Raw genomic sequence first — 18,173 nt, 5'->3', positions numbered from 1 at the left:
GACAAACATCCAAAACAAATAGGGCTGATCCGCAAAGACAACAGCGGTGCGGCTAACTAGGTTATCCCATTAGTAGCCCGCTGCGGGCCGCAAGTTATTCAATCGCCCAAGTGTAAATTAGACTAAACCCCAGTTGCTATCGTAGAAGCTCAACAAAACATAACTTTTGTTACTATGAATTAATTATGAAGCTTGATAAGCTGATAACCCGATAGGCCTACTGTAAACGCAAGATAATGGTCAAGTGCCTAGGATCGCGCATGATGGCAGCTCTCCTTGCGTTACAGACAGGCTCCCAGGACAGCAGCCCAGCCCCTAGTGACTTTATTAACACTTGCGCTGAACTTTGTTTACAGTCCACCATGGCCAGTTACAAACTACATTATCCTACGTTTGAGAAAATCTGTAAACGTTGCGAGATGTAAAAAAAAATGCATTTGTGGACACATCATAATGATATTATCCATATTGCTTAAAATTGTCTGGTGGTGAGATCATGTAGGCCTTTCGGTTTGGGCCAGACATTGCACCAACTAGGCAATGCGTACAATTAATGAGTGAGTGAGTGTGTGGGAGTGAATTCATTGACTATAACCCTAAATGAATACACTATTCCTACCTCTATAAAAGTAGGGATGACAACACGATAATGCATAGGCTAGTTCATTAGACAGGAAGGGACAACAACGCCCACATGTCCAAAGTAGACTATTTGGAAATTACGCGCGCTATCCTTGCACAACCAAAGAATCTAAACATATAATTCACTGTACAATCGCAGTACTTTGAAGTCTGACATCCACAATCACGTTACATTTTTGTTGTTGTAAAATGAATAAAACATTTGGCACATTGATTGACAAGGTCTTATTCAAATAAAAGTTCCAGTCAAAGCGTGCACACTTTTTTTCGAGTCTTGCATGGGAGGCGTGGAGCTCTCACTTTTGACATTCTCTCTCTCTGCGGTAGCTTCTCCTCAAGGCAGACTAGCGAACTCTTATGACATCACCCAGCCACCGAATGGGGGAAGAAGGGAACAGCTCTCTGCGGATGAACGATGTTTTAATAGAAGTGGATGTGTTTGGGCATATGAATTGAATTCGTGCAAGGGAAACGTTTTTAAAGTTGTTCAAATCTTCAAAAAGATTCCGTGGGAATACTTTGCTTTGAAACCAGCGGAGTTACTCATAGCCTACTTCGCCGAAAGGTCCCTGAATAGGCTACCAACGAATGTTAGAGGCGAAATGTAAAACTATAACTATTGTAGCGTATGTTCCTGCGCATTGTGTCTTGTCTTCTGCTTTCTGGAATAGAGCATAAAGGAAGCAGAGGAGAGACGGCTTTTCTCGACTTCATTTCTCGCCTATGGACGACAGCGGTCCCCTCTCTCCAAAGGCAAATGCTTTCAGTATAGCCTCTCTGATTTCAGCTGCAGAGCAAGCAGGAAACGCAACATTTGACAAACACGGCATTGGCCTGGACAAGCAACACCAGCACGACTGTTACAGTTCATTGAAAATGCACTACAGCACTGTCACCAGGGAAATGGAAGGTACGAGCGCGGTCTTAACAATAACCGTGTAAATATTTGCCTGCGTTAAGTTTGCTTGTTGATCATCTCAGGTTCTTGTTGCATGTAGATGTGATCTTGTTCCCGTAATATCCTCAAATTGAGCAACCATGTTTGCGTTAGTGTAGATATGAAATGCATAACATAAGCAATGTTGACACTGGAGTAGAATGTTTAAAAAAAAAAGTAGGCTTCTATGAAGATATTCCCGAAAAGTCACATCCAGTAGGCAATAGGAAAGTTCGGGGAGAATTATGATGCATATGACGATAAGAAGTTATAGCTAATAAACGAATCACAACTTATATAGCCTATATTCATAGAACTGACATATCTTGTCAAAATAGGGATTTCAGTTGCATTTCAAGTCACAGTGAGTTCGTAAATACTACTTTCAGAGAAGAAAAGAGCACGATAACACATTTTGAAAATAGGGAACGCGAAGTTAGTGGCCAGGGTAGCCTACATGGGGCACCAGTTCGTATTAATGGTAAAAACAGTTGATAGGCCTATATCCAACACATTGGCATGTGTCCCTTATCCCAGTTCCATTTGGCAAAACAATGTAACATGCAATTCACCTCGAAATAACCTTATGTGTTTGTTTGTGCATGCAAATAAGTGTTTGTTTACCTTGTAAAAACGTTTACCCTCCACTGTGCCAGCTATCCCGTCTATTGTTACGGGAAGTCGATGTGGGCGATTCCCTTATCCAAAAGTAAATGGGTGCCGGAAAGCCCATTAAAAAGGGGCGCACTTCACTGTCAGTCTCGTCCCAAGGCAGGCGGGGAAAGGGACTTTACCTGCAGTTCCTTATCTAAATAGAAATAAGACCTGGTTTTATCGTGAAGGGGAGGCCCTAGATAAGAGAGAAGACGTCTGGATTGCAGTGTATCACACTGCAGTAGGGCAGCAGAGCAGAGGCCGCCTGGAATACTTTTGAACACAATCCCTCGAAAAAACAACTTGCGTGTGCACAGGGTTGTAAGTTCTACAAAACAATTTCTGATCAGGTTTGGGAATTATAATTAGGGTCGCCGAAAAAACAAAGTTCTGAATCAACTTTTTTTTCACTATTTGGACGTTTTGCGAGAAATGCTGCGATCGAATTCTGTAACTGTAACAGACATTTTAGGATGTAGGTTGTGGTTTATTACAGCATCGGATGCAACAGCGATGATTAATGAACGCAGAAAACACCAAGACACACTATTGTAGATCTACTCGAACATTTATAAAGGGTGTTTGACGTTGAAATAAATAACGCGAGCCTACAACTGCTTTTCAGGGTTGTTGTTTTATTTCTATCCACAAGTGCAACGCATATAGTAAAATCCAGCTTTTGGAATGATTTCAGCAATATCCAGTCCGTGGCTGACGCAGCTGTCCCATTTTTGCGATGTTGCAGCCTTCACTACTAGCAGCCTAAGCAGCCTCAACACGTCAGGAAGTTACCATCTCTCCCCGTCCCCCGGGGACCCCTACAGCCAACATGAAACCCACTTTGAGCCCTGCCCGGCCGCTCAACACGGCTACAACTACTCGGGGTCGAACCCGGCCCAGGCCCAGCACAGCGACACCGGGACTTCCAACTGTTCCTCGTCGTCCTCCAGCTCCACGCCGAACAGCAAGTCTCTGGTGAAAAAGAACCCTAAGGTGGCCAACATTAACGTTCAGTTGGAGATGAAAGCTTTATGGGATGAATTTAATCAGCTGGGAACAGAGATGATCGTTACCAAGGCTGGAAGGTGAGTGGAATTTACACCATGATACATGCAGGCTTCACTGGGTTAGGGTGCACTGGGCCTCCAGATATGAGCTTATGTTATACATGAACAAATATTTAGTTGCCCATTTCAAATGTATCCCCTGAGAGCTCACACATACAACGCAAATCATGAGATATGTTGGGAGATATTTAAAGTCGGTTTGTATAGTCAATTACAAATTGATGTTGGTGTGATGCTGCAATGGAAATTACGCAGCAAGATACAGGCTTTGGATCTACTGAAAACATCTTTCAGATCATGCTTTTTTAATAGCTCGTCACATTTTACTATAATACCTAGACAAATTATTCACTAATAAACTATTTAAGGAATATTCTGTAGTGTTATGATATAATTAACTCCAGCCAATAGACAGACAGAGCCCTGATAAAATTTCTAGACAGATTGGAACGGAATCAAATATGCATATTAGCCTATTAGTATGTTAAGCATTCTCTTAAATTAAGCATTTTTATTTGTAGTAGTAGATACACTGCTATAGACTATGCTATTTCCCCACAAATACATTCAAAACGGCCTACATGCTTGCGCAGAGAAAGCTCAATATTTCCGACTGAATAATATTACGATATTTATCCAACAGTTTACGCATGCATTTTAGAGAAGAATTGTACGTGTAAATGCCCTTCTGTTTCCCCCTAAATGGGTCGTGCGTTCCTTGAAATAAGCCCACCGCACAAAATGTGAACTTGAGCTTTCCTATTCTGAGTCATAACACCATACCTAAGGCATTTATTTCAGGAACCCTAAACCCCGATTTACGCGCCAATGTCACAGATCGTTATAAGACCATTAGGGTCACAGTAGGCCTTGGGTATATGCGTTAACCAACAAAGCAGCGGCACTCAAACATAAATATTAGTCCGCTGAGTCTCACTACAGTGAATTAGGGGATGCTACATTAGATTGTTCAAACAGATAGAAAACGGTCCAGAATTCGACTTTATTCGGGCAATGAACAACGAGGTTCCTTTGGCGCTATAGTTATTTTACGGTTACGGTTTACTCTTGATACCCTCCTGAAATGCAGCATTTAGCGCTTTTCAAAAGCCAGGGAAAGTTTTGAAATAGGCCGATGTTCGCATAAAAATAACTTCCTACTGTAAACATTCCACATAATAGTAAAATGACAGGCCTATAACCCATTTCTTGCTCTAATATAACTTGATTTCTATGCTTTCTCATAGGCAACAGAGTAACACAATATTTGATGGAATTGTAATATCAGTCAAAAAAACATATTGATTAATTCGCTGTATGACTAGGTCCACTTGCCATATCTATCAGTTAAGTTTTAATAACTGCGTTTTTTAAATTCAAAATTTACAGTTGTGTTTTATGGATTTGAGCTCCATAAGAGACGGCATTTACGCCGGCTCAGTTTACCTATAGGGTGACAGCAGAAAAACATCTGTCATTCCCGAGATACTAAGCAACACAGGATCCGAGGGAGGGTACTTTAAAAGCTACTTTAACCTCACCTATCCACAACTGCAGCCTTGAACAGACACTGACGTTAATTGAGCGGTGATTTTAGGATCACTTTCACTGGTTTGGCGATTTACTCCACACATAATAAAACGTTTTACGGTATGATACACCCCTCATGCGAGTGTGAGCAGGAGAAAGATAAAGTAGGCATATTTATTAAAGAGACGGGGGAAAAGAACAGCCCCTCGTGCGTATAAATGACTGGAATCCATCAAAGGGTAGAAGAGAAATGCAAGTGGATGTGCAGTGTTATATAAAGCTAAGAGTCATTTGGGTTAACCAAAAATGTAGCACGTCGTTTATCCACCCATTAAATCGCGTCATACACAGTATAGGCCTAAAATCCCGGGCCTGCTTTTTTGTTGAATAGGAAGGCGTCATAACATCATGTAGGCCTACTGCAACAACAAAACCCCAAAACCATAACAATACGGTTGTGGCTGCGGGTGAAATAATATTTTCGACTGTTGTAAAAACCCAATATGTTATCAAAAAGCATATCACAACATATTGCTCATATCCTGATGGGAATTTCTCAAAATCGCAAGTACACCCCATTGACAAACACTTGCAGATCAGCCCACACAATGATAGAGCCAAGGCAAAGAAAACTGATTTGAATATATCCATGTGTTTTCTCTGTCAGGCGAATGTTTCCTACGTTTCAAGTGAAAATATTTGGAATGGATCCTATGGCAGACTACATGTTGCTAATGGATTTCTTACCAGTCGACGACAAAAGATACAGGTACGTTTTATTTACCAAATGAACAAGATACAAATCTACACTTTTCTTGGGAAATATTTTGTGCCAGTGAACATTAGCTGCAGTGGTGTAGGGCAATGGCCTATAGTTCCAGTGGACGTGCATCCAACTCACAGTAGGCCCGAGACAATGCATTTAATTGGAAAACAGAACGTAGGAATTACAATCCATTGAGACCCCCCTGTAAACTCGGTGAAAATGTTGCTCGTGTTTCTTCTTCCTTTCATAGGTATGCTTTCCACAGCTCCTCGTGGCTGGTGGCGGGTAAAGCTGACCCTGCTACTCCGGGGAGAGTTCACTACCACCCGGACTCTCCAGCCAAGGGCGCACAGTGGATGAAGCAGATAGTCTCATTCGATAAACTAAAACTCACTAACAATTTACTGGATGACAATGGACATGTAAGTATATTGCTGCGAAGACCCTGGTTTACTAAATAAAATGTGCATCTATGAGTAAGACGTTATAGCCCATATCCTATAGGCCACATGTCACATGAAATCATATTATTTGAAAGTATTCATTTGAACTGATTGTATCTGCTTTCAAAGGACTTTAAAGAGAGCATGATTCAAAATAACTATACCTGCACATGTGTATGTCTGTGCGCCAAATAGTTTCCACTGCAGATTTTTTTCACGTTTCCTAAACTACACAACAACAGTTTTCCAGTTTACCCATTTGTGTTGGATAGCTCTGGGTAATTGTATAGGTCTAGTTCATCTTTTTGATTGTACATCATTTTAATCCATGCGTAATTTGATACATTTGGCTGTGCGTAAAATGGTAGGACTATAGTGCGGAAAATCTATCGACTTCCATTAGAATTATGCTCAGTCATTAATTAACTGACCTTTGCGTTGACGAGCCAACATGGGGTTTCGAAAACACTATTTAGAGACAACACAATCGACAAATGTCCATTGAGTTAAGTAAAATAGGCCTAACCTATTCCTCTCTCTCCCCCTGCAGATAATTCTAAACTCAATGCACAGATACCAGCCAAGGTTCCACGTCGTCTATGTGGACCCACGCAAAGACAGCGAGAAGTATGCGGAGGAGAATTACAAGACCTTTGTTTTTGAGGAAACACGGTTCACGGCGGTAACAGCATACCAAAACCACAGGGTAAGATATCGCCCTCTATGTGCTATGCAGATATAATAACACACATTGTAACATCTTATAACACGATAATAGATGGTTGTTATTGTTGTTAGTTTTACACTGTATTTCGTGAACAGGCAGTGTTTTTACAACATGGGACAATTTAAAAAGTATAAATGAATGAGGCCAAATATAAATCAGCAGGCCTTAAACAACAGGATAATCGTGGGGGCAGCCTGTTTCCCTATATTTCTATAATAATGAAGTAAAACGAATAGGGATCTGTTAGGTTATAAACTTGTATTAGATTAGTAATTAACCTAATAATTTGCAGGACAAATAATTATATTGGCAAACGAATAGCCTATAACTGACGCAAGGATCGCAAATATATATATTTTATTCATATATGCATTTTTTGACCCTTCCATATTTCGAACAAGGCACAACCTAACAGCATTCGTTGCAAGAAAACATGGCTTTATTTCATAAAACAATGTAGGCTACATAAAAAAAAATGACTAAGAATAGTATTTATACCTCAGTGAAATAGATTATGGATTATGCTGACAAGTTTTAAATTAAAGACATGACAAACACATTTAAGAAATAGGCTATAGGCCAAAAAACGCTTTTCTGACCGTGGAAAAAAAGCCTTATTCATTTTACGGAAGATCTGATTCTTCCCTCTTCTTTTGATCCTTCCCATTTCAGTTTGATCCCCGTTAACTTTTCACAAAATATTTTATTGTATCAAATAGCTGAACATAATTCCTTTACGTGATATTTTTGCGACTGAAAATTATCTGTGTCACTGATGCCCCTGCACAGCTGTCCAGTTTCTCGTTTTTCCTCCGTCTTTCCTGCTATGTGTTCTATCTGTTTGACCTCTTCGTATCCAACTGGTCTTCTACGCAAACTAAGGGGCATTCATTTTGTTGTTCAACTCATTCCGGAAATTCATGACCACATAACTTCATTCGCGGATGTACAAAACTATTAGCCTGGTCAATTATTAAAAATGACATGTTCAGCTGACATTTTTATTCAGTGTCAAGGCCACAATAAAACACTTCTTATGACTAAACTGTAATTCTGTAGGCATAGGCCTAGCCATTATTACAAAAATACGTTTTATATTTGTAGACTATGTTAAAAGATTCCTTACCTACCTTTTAATATGTTGATTATAATAGGCATGTTTCTATACAAGGGAAAAGGGGAGCGGCTATAGCATCGTTATTTATGGCAACGTAACAGTAAACGCTTTGACCCTCACTAGTTAAGCCTATATCACGCCATAGGCAGAGATACACGTTCCGCTCAATTTTTTTTCGTGTTGAGTAGGCTTAGGCTACATTATATTTCGTGAATATTACACGTTCGAATGTTATGCATTTATCCCTAATCATAACCTAAACCCAAAGGCCGCACGTAATGCGTGTTGTTCTGGGTTGGACTTTCCACTTTGACATGGAGGTTTACCTGACTTTGTCCTTTTGGTTGTAGATCACGCAGCTGAAAATCGCCAGTAATCCTTTTGCAAAGGGCTTCAGGGACTGTGATCCGGAGGACTGGTGAGAAAACTTTTAACTCCATTTAGGTCTACTCAATTTATCAGTAACAATTTGATGAATTTTCACAAAACTGCATCAACTTGTTTTAATGGACCCAGTCAATATGAAATGTGCTAGTCTATTTACAGCCAATGTCATACATAAATAAATCCCATTTAATTATTTGTGTCTTGTGGCTCTGTTAATGTGCATCCTCTATCTTAATACATAATAAAGCTATTGGTGTTTTTGACACACAAAATATTTGACAGTGTAACTGAATTCACTCTCTCTGCTCCAGGCCCAGGAATCACAGGCCAGGCTCTCTGCCAATTATGAGTGCCTTTGCAAGAACAAGGAACCCAATGTCGTCTCCCCCACAGCAGAACAGCTCAGAAAAAGGTCTGTAGCCCTTCCTTTCTCAGATGAGGAATATAATTAACAAGTTCATTACCTTCACCGAGAGACCAAATTAATCCAGGAATGATCTTTTAGAACAAATGTACACATTTCATCTTAATTTAGCAATACTATAACTGAAATAAGAGTAAAGGTTTGCTTTCATAAGTTCATATCCATGAAAAATATAGAACAGATATCACCTACAGTAAATGTAACTTTCACAATGTAGATTGCAGAATTTTAGAAATGCATTGTATTACCACAGATCAGGATGCTTTGGTGTGCTTGCTCTTGACTTGGCTAATGTGTTAGTGGCGCAGAGGTCTAAGGCACTGTATCTGAGTGCTAGAGGCATCACTACAGACCCTGGTTCGATTCCAGGCTGTATTACAACCGGCCATGATTGGGAGTCCCATAGGGCGGTGCACAATTGGCCCAATGTCGTCTGGGTTAACGTTTGGCCGGGGTAGGCCCTCATTGTAAATACGAATTTGTTCTTAACTGACTTGCCTAGTTAAATAAAGGTTTTTCTGACTGTCTGCTATTGTTTGTTGTTGACGTTAGAGGACAGTAGGCGGGACTACGACCGGGACCCCAGTGGTACGCCGATGCACGCCGACCCCGCCCATCAGCTGATGTCACGCGTCCTCAGCCCCGCTCTCCCCATCCCAGGAGGCCTCCACGCCGTCCCCCTCAGCAGCGGCCGGCCCAGCCCTCCCCACGACTTGCGTACCCCGGACGGCCACCCGCTGGCCCCAGACACCCTGCATCACCACCCTTACAAGTACCCCACATCCTACGAACACTACCTTGGGGCTAAAACCCGGCCATCGCCGTACCCTTTACCCGGCATCAGAGGACACACGTACCACCACCACCACATGAACCCAGCCCCAGCTAACATGTACTCTGCCACCAGCGCCCCATCTAACTATGACTACGGGCCAAGATAATGAATGTTTAGCTGTAGCTGGCAGCCGCTGCCCATGGCCGACGCACCTGGGCCACCGCTACTAGCTAGCTAGCGCTGTGGAAAAGCAAACACACAGGAGGGGAGGGACAACACAACTCTGTCTTCATGGCTGATGCAATGTCAAGTGAGTCGGGAGATTGCGCGGTGCGCTCCTGTTGCTGGATACCCTCCACCCCTCAGAGAGACAAAAACTTCCGTATTTATTTTAGGGAAACGCATCTTGGCAGGAAGTACAGACTGCCTTCTGAGCCCAAGCAGGGGTCTGTCTTGACCTCTGAACATTGACAGCAATAGCTCTATATGAGGGTACCCTTTTCCTGTGTGGTAGAGCGAAGCAGACAGTGAGCCCTCTCTTAAAACATGGATGATGCATTATCACGGACTGGAAATTATTATTTTTTTGTGTTGGATGCACTTTGTTTTATTTTTGCTTTCAAAAAAGCCATATGTTATATAGTCAATCAAGCTTCCAGAAATATACAAGATATTTGCATGTTGAGCTCATCAGATAGGTGTTAAAATGCCTTTGAAATGTTTTTTTTGTTCGAGAAAAAAAAATGGATTTGATTTTTTAACCATCCTGAGATGCAGCCCTGAGAAGCTTGTACCATGGCACTGACTTGCAGCAATTCTAAGTAAATAAAGCAGCAGCATGACTGTTCTGTAACTGTAAAATAAACATCACATTCTTAACTTTTAATTCATAAAGCACGAGTCCTCCCTGCCTGTGCGCTATCACGGGGGCCAGGAAAGACCTTGCCTCATTGATTGCATTATTCTGTTTCCTCAAACTGGATTTACCCAGTTGGATTATGGTGTTCAGTGTATGTGTGAGAGAGGGGACTTGGAACCTGTCTAAACATTAGGTTGAACACCGACTGATATGCTACAGTTCAAAAGGTCAACATCCACACCTGGGTCTACAGAATTATTCAAATGGTGTGTTGCATAGAAGAGGAATCACGCTACACATACACACTCATAGTTGCACAGTAATAGGACCATACTTCCAAAAGGTAAACATACACATGGAAAGGCCAAGCCCCTTAATTGTGTGTGTGTGTAGGCACGCACAAGTATGTGTTCTGTGTGCACATGTATATATGTGGGTTGTGTGCGTGGGCAAGTGTGTGTGTGGATTGTGTGTGCAAGTGTGTGTGTGTGTGTGTGTCTGAAAATAAAGGCAAAAAACAGTAAAATCAACTAGGTATGCCATTGAGCAACCCAGCAACAAAATTTGATACTCAATCAAGAATTCTATCCAACCCAAATGTATTAAATCAAACATTTCTTATTTCTTGTTCGGAAACAAAAAACACTTTTTTAAAAATCTTTAAATGTAATAAGCATGTGTAGGCCTAGGTGCAATTTTTTGATTTACAAAAATATATATTTCATAATATTGTTGGCAAATTAAACAAAAAGTGTAGGCTATAAAACAAAATATTTTTGCAACTAGATATCAATAGGTCAGACCACGATATAAATCAAATTGTGCAATTGCTACATTAAATTATTGAGAAAACAAAATAGTGCAGTATGGATTCAAACGTATTATCAACATTCAACTTTAACTTAGAATCATCTACAATATCAGGAGCGGGAATAGCTTTAACCATGAACAACAGGTCATACAGCCAAACATCTGACTTCCCAGAAAAATACCCACTTTGTCTCTTCTACACAGACAATAAAAAAACATGAAACATTTCCTCCTAAAGGCCCGGTGCAGTCAAACACGTGACCACTCCCAGACAGTCAAAGCAGAATTCTTGCTTGAGAAATTGCTCTGAAGCAAACCATTTAAATTGAAAAAAAATAAATCACAGTAAATCTACTTAATTGTCATCCAGAAATGATTTGATATCGATATTAAAAACGGCTGCGTTGGACATTTAAAGGATCTATTCCTCACATGAAATGCCACAGTATATTTTTTGCTTAAAAAGGATCACTAGCCAAAAACACACATTCATATTCCGTGCAGTGCTGTCTCTATTAGAAATCGGTCATATAAAGGATGCTTTGTTGTCAATAATAATTATTGCTAAAATAACATGCTGTTCGGGGATCTGGGACAATCATGACAATAGGAGACGTCATGATTCATTTCAAGTATGCATCTTCTCTTCAAGCGCATTGCAGATGCCGAAGGGTCCAAGGTAGGTGAAAAGGACGCACGTGCGCAGGTTGACCTCTGCCTGTTAAATGACTTGTGAAGGAATCGAAGCGTAAATCATTTGTCCACTCATTTGACCGTCAACTAACTGATCGTATACATTCTGTTCAGGGTACTAACACCAACAGAGACCTGAACGCATGGAATTCAGGAATATCATGGAATAAGAGCTGCTCTCGTTTGAGGGAAGTCGTTTTTCAAAAGACAATCATTTTATTGTAGGTTAAGACTAGGCTACATATTTCCAAGTTGGAACAAAATGAAGATTGAAATTGAAACACACCCCGATAAATTTGATGATCAAATTAGCCTTGGAAAAACAATACTCGTTTCGATTGAAAGTTATTCCTGACACTACATTCCTACAAAATTGGCACATTTACACAATAGTTATTCAATAACTAAAATAATGCAAGCCTAATGTATAAACAATTCTAACATTTATATCTGCATAAATCCAGGATAAAGGTGTGATTATATGATACATTTGGAAGCAAAGAAAGTATTCACGAAAGTTTGCATTTATAGGCCTACCATCATGCACTGATTCGATATGGACTGGTTCTACAATATTATAACGTCTTACGTTAATTTCGAAACAATAATGCTATTGCAGAGTTACTAACCATTTTGTAGTTGCTAAATACGTAAACACATTTTCCTTCACATTCACTGGTTCCTGTGTGACCTGGACAGGAAGCGTCAGTCTGGAGAATTGAGGCTCCCTTAGCGTGAGCTAAACTTCGGCTGGGCGTAATGAGAAGTGACCCACCAGGAAGGCGAGGACACCGAGACCCAGGCCTCTTCCGTTTGGTCGAGGACTTTTCCGTTAGGTAGACCCAGCTGTGTTTATCCTTGCAGTGCTTCGCCTTGATGTTGGGCCAGTGGTCCCGAACCTGCGCCACTCTCCGACTGTCCGCTCGCTGAGGGCCGCCAGGTGAGGACAGGACATAACTGACAGATAATTACCGCTTGGACACAACAAAATGATCTCAGAGCAAGGTGAATATTTATGTGACGGACGATGCGCAGTAGCCTATATCATTAGAGTGAAAAAATATATTTGAGAGTTCTGAGTCCCATAAACTTATCACCGTCAACTAAATCCAAACGGGACATTTACGCATGACAGATTGTATTACGGGGTATGCTACAGCCTACATTACGGCTCAAAAGTAGCATAACTCTTAAATAGAATTGATAATACACTCCATTGCTATTAATTAAATTTCTATGCATACTTTTGTCATATAAAATGCCCTGTAAACATACCACCCTAGATAAAGTAGCCTATACCTGCTCTCAAACCGTGGGACAAGTGGAATTAAAAATACATCTAAAACAGCAGTTCATTTTAGGGGCTGGATGCTGCTCCTTGCAACAGCAAAAAAAAGTTAAACTACTACAACTAAAACTATTTTTGAACAAAAATATAAACCAACATGCAACAATTTCAAAGATTTTACTGAGTTACAGGTCATATCAGGAAATCAGTCAATTAAAATACATAAATTAGGCCCTAATCTATGGATTTAACATGACTGGGAATATGTTGATAACAGATACCTTAAAAAAAATAAAAAAGTAGAGGCGTGGATCAGAAAATCAGTCAGTATCTGGTGTGACCACTATTTGCCTCATGCAGCGTGACACATCTTCTTCACATCTCCTGGAACTGGAACTTGCGGTTGTACACGTCGATCCAGAGCATCCCAAATATGCTCAATGGGTGACATGTCTGCTGAGTATGCAGGCCATGGAAGAACTGGGACATTTTCAGCTTCCAGGAATTGTGTACAGATCCTTGAGACACGGGGCCGCGCATTATCATGCTGAAACGCGAGATAATGGCAGCAGAAGAATGACACGACAATGGGCCTAAATTTACATTGATAAAATGCAATTGTGTTCATTGTCCATAGCAAACTGCTGGCCCACACAACGCCATAGACATGGTCTGCGGTTGTGAGGCCGTTTGGACATAATGCCAAATTATCTTAAACGACGTTGGAGGCGGCTTATGGTAGAGAAATTAACATTAAATTCTAGGGCAACAGCTATGATGGACATTCCTGCAGTCAGCATGCCACACTTTCTCAAGACATCTGTGGCATTATTGTGTGACAAAACCACATATTTTAGAGCGAGTGGCTTTTTATTGTCCCCAGCACAAGGTGCACCTGTGTAATGAGCATGTTTTATCAGCTTCTTGATATGCCACATCTGTCAGGTGGATGGATTTTCTTGGCAAAGGAAAAACGCTCACTAACAGGGATGTAAAACAAATGGGTGCACCAAATTTGAGAGCTATTTGTGCATATGGACAATTTTGGGGATTTTTTTTTTCTTTCCACTTAATGAAACATGAGACCAACACTTTACATGTTGCGTTTATATTCACCATAATAAATGCTTCACAATGATCTGTGATACATAGGCTACATTTTAGACATAAGGCCATGACTGTTCATTTTTGCTGCACATTCAGCTCAGGTAGGCCTAAATACTGACATTAATTCCTGTGTTTCCCCACTACTAACCTAATGCTTTAAAAAGTTGAGTGGGCATGTCTCAGGCTGAGCCGCCTGTGGAAAAACATACTCCAATCAGACAGAAAAATAAGACTTGAGTGAAATCTTTGGTATTTCTGTACAGCCTAGCTACGCACACATATGTCTTCAGCTCCAAATAAGATAGGATGCCACATGCTTGCCATATGAGGACAGACTCAGGAGAATGAATGATAATGCAACCAGAGGCATCATTTGACACTCATCTGCATCTGGCCCATCTGTTGTGACAAGCCTATCAGAGCTGTGCTCCGATTGTTTCACCTTTGTGTACATCTCCCCTGCCACACCCCGGCAGCTTGGCATATCTGTGGACAGATATTAAAAACAAGCCGAGGTAGACCTACAGGAGTCGTTTACCTAAAAGTTATGCAGAGAGAGCAGAGCAAGTGTTTCACATTTTCCCAAAGCGAGTGAAGGAACTACAGTTTGTTCCATTTGCCAACGCTGATGGACATTTTATGCTGAATATAAAAAACACCACAAGAAAGAGAGAGAGAAACAACCGTGATGCATTCATATTAGTGTGCAGACGACAAACAAAGATGACTCTGCCTGCAAAGCATGGCATTTTAACCGCTCTCAGAACTATTTTCTTACCATCATATTCCTATTCATTTCTATTTTATAAACATTCATGGTCAGTTTGTCTCATGTCATCACCCAGTAATCCAACCCACCATTCAATACATCAAGGTATATTACAACCTGTGCTGTAATAGCAGAGCAGAGGCCTAGGCTAAGCTAAATACTCGACTGAACTGAAAGAAAATATTCAAAATCACAATGGCCCGCTGACCCTTGACCTCCAAGGCCATGGTAGACACGCTAGGTGATAACTGACTGAGGCAGGGTTCTATTGTGCGTCCGGCCCTGTTGTGGGGTCCTCTCGTCTCTCCATTTATTGACTTCCTAAATGATCCATTATGAGGCGATTTACGACGTCCCGTCCCCCCCCCCCCCCCTCCCCCCTAGCTTGTGGGTCGCTCCTCCATTCAGCACACATCTGCAGCAATGAAGCAGCATTTGATTTATCAGAGAACGGACGGAAGCCGGCCCACGCCACTTCTGTTGTTTGTTCAAAGTCTACAGGAGAAGTAGGAAGCTATTAGAGATTGAAGAAGTCGCGGCAGAGGTCACAGACAAAGGTACGGCGAGAAGTCTGAGCGGAGGGAAGACAAGGACGGAGCACGCGCCAGGGGAGTTAGTTCATGTAATGAACGGCTTGCTCTTACTTGGGATGGAGGAATATCTCACTGCTGCGAGGAGTCTTTGATTTCTCTGGCCTTTTCCTGTAGTCTGACGAGAATGTCCGGTCTAGGTCATCCCAGGAGACTGGGGCTTTATGAAGCAAAATGTCTATGTGAACGTCTGTTTGAAGTTTATAGCAGTGTAGGCAGCGCAGCCCTGTAACACATGAGATCCCATGCTGCTCATTGACTCACTGGGATATTATTAGAGACACCATTTACACACAGTAGACAAACATTACTTCTGTTTTCTCTGGTAGTTTGACAACAAGTATGCCGGACGGCTTCTCAACTACCCTGACCAAGGAAGACTCATTTAGATTCTAGGTTCCAGTTATACAACTGTTGATGCTTGGTGGATGTACAGAAAAACATATTTATTACCAGGAAATAAAAAAGTTAAAAAGCATAGCAGATACTATTTACATTTGGTGGACTTGGGGTGTAATTCACAAACCTTAAACGCATCCAATCACAGTTTGAATTTGACACATTTTTCCCACAATGCACAGGGGCAACATATAGTACTCACAATGACAAACAGAAATACATTTAAGACCAAACTGAAAATACAAGTAACCTCTTAAGTCCAAATCCGTACAGACAGCCTCTCTAGTTGAGGGAAGATTGTTCAGTGGCCCTCCTTAACAAACAGCTTTGTCTCTTCTGTCCAAGTTCTGTGGTTAACCCTGTTTGACTGATGCAGTGTAGGTCAGAGCAGAGGGCAATGTTAAACTAGATCAACAACACAGGATTACACAGTCACTCAGGCGCGACTTATACCTCAAATTCAAGTCCGCTCAGGCAAATCTCCTACCAGATAAGCAAACACAATAAAACAGTTGGTTTTGACCAAAAATAATGTGTTCAAATTAAGTCTCAGTGAATTGTTAGCAGAACTAACCAGCCGTCTTGACAGCTTTTGTTTGGAAGCACAAAGACATCTCATTCTGACCTGATCCATCTTGGCTATGTCGGAAATGTCTTCACAGTCTGAGACAGAAGTTCCTACCCAGTAGTTCACATAGTCCAGCTCTAGTCAGTACATTCAGATATAGTCCTGGGATAGTAAAAGGAGCGTAAAAGAGTTGGTATAATCACTGGCGAGAAGACTCCCTATAACATACCAACAGGGCCCAGTAGCTCACCCAGTGTCCGAGCTGCCCTGGTTGTATATGGACCAGAGGCTGATGCGCTGGTCTTTGGAGCCCGCGGCCAGCATCCTGTTCCTGGGGTCCTGGTGGTCTGAGAAGGCCAGGCTTAGCACCATGTCTGTGTGGTGCTGGAGGACAGCCAGGGGCCGGAGCTTCTTCCAGCCAAACACACGGACACGATGGTCCCAGCCGGCCGACGCCACGATTTTCCGGTCCCCCCGGATGCACAGCTGGGAGATCCCAGGATTCACAAGGGCTACGGGTTCCTGGAGCTGAGGATTGAACAGCAAAGGCCACAGAGAGAGCAAGGAAGGAAGAGGGACCATAAGAATCCATACATTGAGGCTCACTGAGAACAGTCTTTCACAAACACAAGCATGCATGCACACGCACACGCACAGTTTTCAACAAAAGAAAAGTACAGCAATGCACTCCAATGTGGGTATAACATTGTAGGCTGTTAATGGGTCAGGGCTTTTCAGTTGCTAAGTAACATACGCTAGACGTTCACGCAAAACAGAAACCCATGGAGATTTAAAAATAGCCTTCTCGGCACAGTAATTGAGGAAATCATTTTGTTGCATTCTTCTCACACGTGATCTAAAATGAGACTCAGCAGAATTGCGCAACCAACCGAGAGAGGAAAAATAATTATCAAACACCAATTAGTTCACCAAGCTACTTAATCATTCCCGTCTGGTGAAGTGTGCCCAATAACACACACAGAGGGAGAAAGAGTGGGAGAAAGAGAGGGAGAAAGAGAGGGAGAAAGAGGGGGAGAAAGAGGGGGAGAAAGAGGGGGAGCGAGAGATTATCAGCTGATCTGATGATTGAGGTCCAAGTGGAGGCCTGGATTGTTGTTGAACCTGGCCAAGAAACTCCAGGGACTCAATCATCGGGCATAAAACATTACGACATGAGTAGTGGAGAGCAAATCCCTCACAATTCAACTATTTGGTTTGGAGTTAGAGGCTGGGAGGTTTTCAATAGCAAGAGCAAATGGGGCTGAGATACCTTTTGTCACTTCTATACGAGAGAGAGAGAGAGAGAGAGACAGAGAGAGAAAGAAAGAGAGAAAGAGAGACACACAGAGAGAGAGAGAGACAGAGACAGAGAGAGAGAGAGAGACAGAGAGAGAGAGAGACAGAGAGAGAGAGAGACAGAGAGAGAGAGAGACAGAGAGAGAGAGAGAGAGAGAGACAGAGAGAGAGAGAGACAGAGAGAGAGAGACAGACAGAGAGACAGACAGAGAGACAGACAGAGAGACAGACAGAGAGACAGACAGAGAGACAGACAGAGAGACAGACAGAGAGACAGACAGAGAGACAGAGACAGAGACAGAGAGACAGAGAGACAGAGAGACAG

General features: G+C 41.8%; 2 protein-coding genes across 6 annotated transcripts in view; one reads left to right on the top strand and one right to left on the bottom strand.

Moving 5' to 3' along the window:
- The first annotated feature begins 740 nt into the window (after positions 1-740).
- Positions 741-10,363, top strand: LOC110525855 (T-box transcription factor TBX1). 2 transcript variants are annotated; one of them, XM_021606320.2, is made up of 8 exons: positions 741-1,552; positions 2,979-3,318; positions 5,498-5,599; positions 5,847-6,018; positions 6,590-6,745; positions 8,234-8,301; positions 8,582-8,682; positions 9,247-10,363. In XM_021606320.2, the coding sequence occupies exons 1-8, from the start codon at positions 1,366-1,368 to the stop codon at positions 9,633-9,635; spliced, it is 1,515 nt and encodes a 504-aa protein (XP_021461995.1). In that variant the 5' UTR covers positions 741-1,365; the 3' UTR covers positions 9,636-10,363. The 2 variants fall into 2 exon arrangements, with proteins under 2 accessions (XP_021461995.1, XP_021461994.1); XM_021606319.2 differs by having other exon boundaries at positions 2,928-3,318.
- A 5,647-nt stretch (positions 10,364-16,010) lies between these two features.
- gnb1l (guanine nucleotide binding protein (G protein), beta polypeptide 1-like) overlaps positions 16,011-18,173 on the bottom strand; it is a 28,825-nt gene continuing 26,662 nt past the window's right edge. For all 4 annotated transcript variants that reach the window (XM_036980002.1, XM_036980003.1, XM_036980004.1 and 1 more), the window contains one exon: positions 16,011-17,080. In XM_036980002.1, coding sequence (XP_036835897.1) covers positions 16,799-17,080 — 282 coding nt within the window. In that variant the 3' untranslated portion in view covers positions 16,011-16,798. The remainder of the gene's footprint in view (positions 17,081-18,173) is intronic.

This window comes from Oncorhynchus mykiss, chromosome 6, assembly GCF_013265735.2.
Source record: "Oncorhynchus mykiss isolate Arlee chromosome 6, USDA_OmykA_1.1, whole genome shotgun sequence".
In the NCBI taxonomy this organism is placed as follows: domain Eukaryota; kingdom Metazoa; phylum Chordata; class Actinopteri; order Salmoniformes; family Salmonidae; genus Oncorhynchus; species Oncorhynchus mykiss.
The sequence above is the reverse complement of the archived record's forward strand: the minus strand, read 5'-3'. Positions and strand labels throughout refer to the sequence as shown.